Source organism: Amaranthus tricolor, chromosome 2 (assembly GCF_026212465.1).
Source record: "Amaranthus tricolor cultivar Red isolate AtriRed21 chromosome 2, ASM2621246v1, whole genome shotgun sequence".
Classification (NCBI taxonomy): domain Eukaryota; kingdom Viridiplantae; phylum Streptophyta; class Magnoliopsida; order Caryophyllales; family Amaranthaceae; genus Amaranthus; species Amaranthus tricolor.
Genome location: NC_080048.1, coordinates 36,056,896 through 36,063,199, shown reverse-complemented (window position 1 = coordinate 36,063,199; position 6,304 = coordinate 36,056,896). Strand labels below are relative to the sequence as shown.

Genomic DNA, 6,304 nt, shown 5'->3' with positions numbered 1-6,304 from the left:
ATTAGGTACTTTTTAAAGATAAGCAAAAAAGATAACGGAAAAGTTTACCCCGGCCATTACTTGGTAGTCTTTTGAAAAAAAAAATTTGTTAGGTATTTTTTGAAATTTTTTTTTCATTAAGTACTTGTTTAAAGAAAAAATTTTTATTAGGTATTTTTTGACACTTTTTCCTAAAAAGTAACGTTTTTTCTGAAAGGTAGTACTTTTTATGTAAAAAGTAACACCTTTTGTGAGTTTTGTTAAGAATTTTTTTTAAAGTACCAGTTTTTTGTCGAAAAATATCATCTTTTTTTATAAAAAAAGTAACACTATTTTGTCAGATAGATTAGTTTTCACGATTTTTATATAAAGATGGTTTTCACTATAACTTCCTCAAATATATATATATATATATATATATATATATATATATATATATATATATATATATATATATATATATATAATCAAGTAAAAAGAATTTAAAATTAGAAGGATTATTTGTTAGTCATTATCATTTTCATTTTAAACACCTTTTATATTAGATTTCTCCCCTATATATATATTGCATATTTTAAATACAGTGAATATTTTTGTAGGTAGCTTTAGTTAAATTAGTATTTTCTATATTTCAGTTTATTTGTTACACCGTGATTAAAATTCTCTGACTATTTTAATCAAATGTAAGAAATAAATTAAAACTGTAAAAATAATCTAAAAGGGAGCTGTAAGTGGTTCTCTTTCCCCAAGTTCATCTGCGACTGGGGGTTCAATGAGAATTTTAGTGCATAAGCAATGGTGCGAGCTATCTATTTTAATGTTGTCATTTTTGATACATCCATCAACTTTATCATCAAGTCTTCCCATATGATCCTCTTTATTAGCATTCTTCTCCGTTCCATCTAAAGAGCCAACTTCTCTCAACCCCTAGTAAATAAATAATAATTCATATTAAAAATTATCATTTTAATATATTCATTACAAATAAAAAGAGATAAAGTTATTTGGGAAATAAGCCAAATTCATCATAACAAGCATAGAATAGCTGAGAATTACGTACTTTGTTTCATTTTGTTGGTTAAACATTGATTAAAGTTGTAAAAAAATTTTAACGATATTAGTGAAACTATAACCAACAAACTTAAACGAATGAAATAGTTTATTAACCAAATAGACAAGCTGTTGAAAGTTAAGCTTATGTCCGATGAGATTCAAGTCATGATTCGTAAAAAAAATTTATTATTGAATTGGTAAAACAAATGGTGAATGGTAATGTATAAAATCACATAAATTGTCATAGGCCCAATTGATATTGACAAAAATGGAGTTAACAAAGCTTGAGTCGAGGCTATTTGTGGGCAGCCCGAAAATGTAGTTAACAAAGTTAGAGTTGGTCATGGACTATTTTGTCCGATATTAAAATATTTATTATCAAACTGTCTTACACGAGAATTTATGTAATATGGATTTGAAAATGTTAGTCTTGGACTATTTAGCCCAATACTAAAATATTTATAATCAGGCTGTCTTACACGAAAATTTTATGTTTGGCAACTTGGAATTCATTTCTAAATGTTGAATTGAGTCAAATACTATGTTTGGCAAATTTTGAATTTGAAAATGTGAAATTGAGTCAATTCTATAGAATTGCAATAATAATGTAAAATTTGGTCAAGTATCAAAATTTGCAAATTCCAAGTATATATGTGTCATTTACAATTCTTGAATTTCAATACCAAAATTAAATTCTTTATTTTCAAATGAATTCTATATTGCCAAATACTACCTTAAGTAATATGGATTTGAAAATTTTTATTAAGTGATGCACAAAACCAAAAACAAAGCCCCAACTGATTTGACTTGTCCACCTTTATTGATCCAGGTGATCTCTTGAGAAACCGTTTTTTGTAAAGATGGCTTTTAAAAGCCCAACACAAATTTAGTTTATATTAATTTTTTTTAAAAATTACTGCTGAAATCAAAGCGCGCGTGTCAAGTGGAATGTGAAAAGTCACATCATACATTTAAGGTTATAAAAACATTTATTTGGGGTTATAACATATCACATTTGGTGTTATACTAGCATATATTTGGGTATATAATTTATTTGGGGTTATAACAAAATATATTTGAAGTTATACCCCACAAATATGTCTGGTATAACACAAAATGTATTATGTTATAACTCCAAATAAATGTTGTTATAACCCCAAATATATTATGTGACTTTTCACATTCCACTTAACATGCGTGCTTTGATTTTAGCAATATTTTTTTTAAATTAACATAAATTAGATTTGGGCTGAACTTTTGTGAGCCATCTTTACAAAATACGGTCTCAATTAAGAATTTGTATATTGATCTAAAGACTCGTAGCTATAGTCCGCCTAACTCAATGCCTATGACTTGATGTTCTCCGCAATAACAAGTTTGTACAAGACTCTTTCTATATAAAATTAACTTGTAGAATCATTTTATTTTTCTAATTGATTACTATAATTTTATTAGTGATCACTAGCTTTAAGGTTATAATTGATAATTATAAAATTAATTATTTTAAAATTGCAGGTGATTAATTTAAAACTATTAATTTACATTGAGTCAACCTAATAGAAATAGTCTTACAGTAAAACGGTTAAATCTAACAAAATCGACTCATCATAATTATCACTTTTTCAAAATCAATTCTCCAAGTTGATTTTGTAGGAAAGAAGAATGTCAGTACAAAATTTCATTTTATATTTTTGTATTTTAATTTAGTTTCCTTAATATTAATATTAAGCAGTATTTTTGTTTCCTTATTAGATGATCCAGTATTCACCAAATTAAACCGTAATATTTCGTAATATGTATAAATAGAGGTGTTCATCTCATTGAATAAATAATACAAATCCAGTATTCACCAAATTAAATTCAAACCGAATTCTGCACAATAAATTTCTTCATAATATTAGAGCTAATAGTGTTTTCTGGAGACCGGTGATCGGCCACGACATTCATCATTAACCAGAAAAATCAAAACCAAACTAAATTAAAAAAAAGAAGATCAAAATCAAACAAGAAAAAAAAAAAAAAAAAAAACTCAAAAGATGATTTCGTTGAAGAGTTAGGGAGAGAGAAATCAGAAACTTGGGAAGGAGATTGCGCGGTTTCCAAAAATAGCTCCTTTTATAAGGAGGAACCTCAATCATATACCATCACAACCCTAAATACGACCCGTGTTTTTAAACCGAAAACCCGCATTCCTTGCCCAAATCAAGCCCAAAGATCACATTTTAATTGCTGTTGACCAAAGTCAAACATTTTCCTTATTAACCCATCAAGCTTTAAGGCCACAATTTGAATTTCTCATATGTGATCCAAAGCATAAAATAACTCAACCCGTTTTATTTCTTGATTTTTCATCTAAACCCAAACTGGAAATTAATTATGACCAAATTGTAGAATTGATTATCAAAATTTCTTTTATCAAATCAAAAGATCAACTAGCAGAACTTATGCTCAAGGCGATTGGCTCAAAAACGTTGCAGAATATTTTTTGGCAAGTTCGATCTCGGTGATCCCAAGACAAACTTGAGGGGAAGTGTAAAAACGAAGAATATCAGTAGAATATTTTATTTTATATTTTATTTTATTCTGATTCGGGGTCGATCATACAAGCGGGATGGATCATAAAAAGGGATGGGGAGATTACGGGGATGTAAATCACCGTACACAGGCGGGTTGGCTCAAGTGGCGAGCAGCCACCGCAGTGCTCTGTGACAGGAAATTCCCAAGCAAGTTAAAAGGAAAATTCTACCGGGCGGCAATCAGACCTGCTCTGCTGTATGGGACCGGCCTGTAAAGAAGATTTTCGAGCATAAGATGGAAGTTACAGAGATGCATATGCTAAGGTGAATGTGTGGGAATACTTTGATGGATCGAATCAGAAACCAAGAGTTTAGGGACAAACTAGGGGTAGCCCCTATATCTAAAAAAATGCATGAAAATAGATTGAGGTGGTTTGGACATGTGCAGAGAAAGACTTTCGACGCTCCTGTGAGGAGGGTAGAAAGCATTATAGTAGAGGGTAAGAGGAGTCGAGGAAGACCCAGGAGAACTTGGGACGAACAAATAAGAGTTGACTTGCATGAGTTAAACCTCTCTGCGGACCTGACTAGGGATAGGAATAGTTGGAGACGTCTTATCCACGCCTTAGATTGCTGATGTCCTCTTAGTGTCCCTTTTGTGTCTTTAACCTCTTGCTTTTCTAGTTTCCTTTCTCTATGTTTAGTGTTTTCTTTTGTAGGGCGTCTCCGTTTTATTTATATGCCTTTTAGTTATCCTACACGTGTATCTACGTCTCTTTATCTTCCTCGAGCCGGCGGACTCCTTTGGTCGCGCTCTTCTTTATGGGTATGAGTTGCCGCCGTCTTTCTCTCCCCAGACCCTGTCCTTAGTTTTCTATGAGCGGGAGCAATTGGATGGATGATGATGATTGTGATTTTATTCTGATTTAGTTTTCTTAATTTTAATATTTCGTAATATTTTTGTTTCCTTATCAGATAATCAAATTATGTATAGATAGAGGTATTTCTCTCATTGAATAAATAATACAAATTTAGTATTCACCAAATTAAACCAAAACTGAATTCCACACTATGAATTTCTTCAGATTTAACCACCCTGACAAGCTTAATTTTGAGTTCACTATATCCAATAATTATAATTATGAGCTAAAAATGACATAAAATTAGAATTGCAATGACTAAATATTGTTATATGAAAGAATACCTGAATAAAGATATCAGGCGCATTTTGCGGCTCCCTCTTTTGTATTGCTACGGCTTGCTCCCTCTTTTGTATTGCTACGGCTTGCTCCTTTTAATGTCAAAATAAATTATTTCATTGAAATAATTATTATTTTTTAAATATAATTTTATTATATTTTATATATTCAGTGCTCTTGTAAACAAAGTAGCTAATCCTACATTGATTTATAAAAGAAAACATAATTATATACATAAATTAATAGAAATTCTCCATCCGTCTCGGTTTATAGTACGTTCCATTATTTTACATGGTATATATATCACTTTCAATTTTTATTTTTTCTATTCAACTATAAGTTAAAACATAGATTAATAATTATTAAGACTTGAATAGAAGTACACAAATGACATGTGTGCAAAATAATAAGACGCATAACAAAAGCCGAAAGAAATAGATCAACTTGAGTTTTTAATTAAGTTAATAAGAATCATCGGAAAATAAAATTAAACATATTATCAAAACAGAGACGAGAAAAAGAAGGTAAATTACCCTAGCATGGTTGATTTGTACTTCCTTCAACGTCTTAGGCTCCATTTCAATGGGACAAGGTAACCCAGTTGCCATGCCCAAAAGCTTCAATTACAACTAATTAATTATAATCAAAATAATACAATATTTCAAGGATACAAAGAGTAATATTTATAATATTCAACATTTTCATACATATTCCTAGCTTATATATATATTAATTATATTACTCATACGATATATGAATTATGCCATAATTTTTTTAATTTAATTTTATTTATTTGACATAGACCAAGTGAAGAATGCATGCATGTTCACGGGATGTTTGACTTAAGTAAAGATTTAGAAGGTTGTTCATTCAAATCTCGTGCCTTATATTGTATGCAAAAAGCTAAAACTTGATTGGTTGGTATTAAATATAAATACTTTTTTTTTTTTTTATATTTCAACTGTATGATCTATACTTTGTGGTTATTATGTAATGAAAAGATTAAATATCTTGATGTATTAGAGAACATTAATTAGCTGTAAAACTACTGGAATTTATGAGAAATCATATAACTTTACCTACTCACTTTTTTATGAGGAAATATTTTCAGTTTCTTCAAAATTAGGGTAGTTAAAAAATGTCACAACAATTGGTAAACGATATATTCTCTTTGTAATTAAATGTTTGCAACAACGTATTAATATATGGGTTATTAAGAAATTAGTGGAGAGAATTAATTAAAAGTGATTACACTACGAAAAATAGTTGAAATTGTAACCAAAAAATATAACTCCTACTACTTCAAATTGGTTAGCATTAGTGATTAGATACTGTGACTTGAACATGTTTTGCACGCCGTTTGTAATTAGTTAGAGACCAGACACTGGAAGGTTGTAGATTTTTATTAACATGATGAGTCTTGTCTGTTGGCTGATGATTGTTGACTGTTGGCTATTTTAGGTGGCTTATTTGACCAGTTGGAGATGTTGGCTTTTAAGTTAACTGTAAAAACTTGTTTTTTGTAGAGATGTTTGGTAAATTTGAGTGTTGGTTGTT

The 6,304-nt window shown here is 29.7% G+C and overlaps 1 protein-coding gene across 1 annotated transcript; it reads right to left on the bottom strand.

Moving 5' to 3' along the window:
* Nucleotides 1–481: 481 nt before the first annotated feature.
* On the bottom strand, nucleotides 482–5,544 carry LOC130806839 (uncharacterized). The gene is made up of 3 exons (XM_057672058.1): nucleotides 5,281–5,544; nucleotides 4,753–4,839; nucleotides 482–906 (listed from the first exon to the last, which is right to left on the bottom strand). The coding sequence occupies exons 1-3, from the start codon at nucleotides 5,353–5,355 to the stop codon at nucleotides 694–696; spliced, it is 375 nt and encodes a 124-aa protein (XP_057528041.1). The 5' UTR covers nucleotides 5,356–5,544; the 3' UTR covers nucleotides 482–693.
* Between the last annotated feature and the right edge of the window lie 760 nt (nucleotides 5,545–6,304).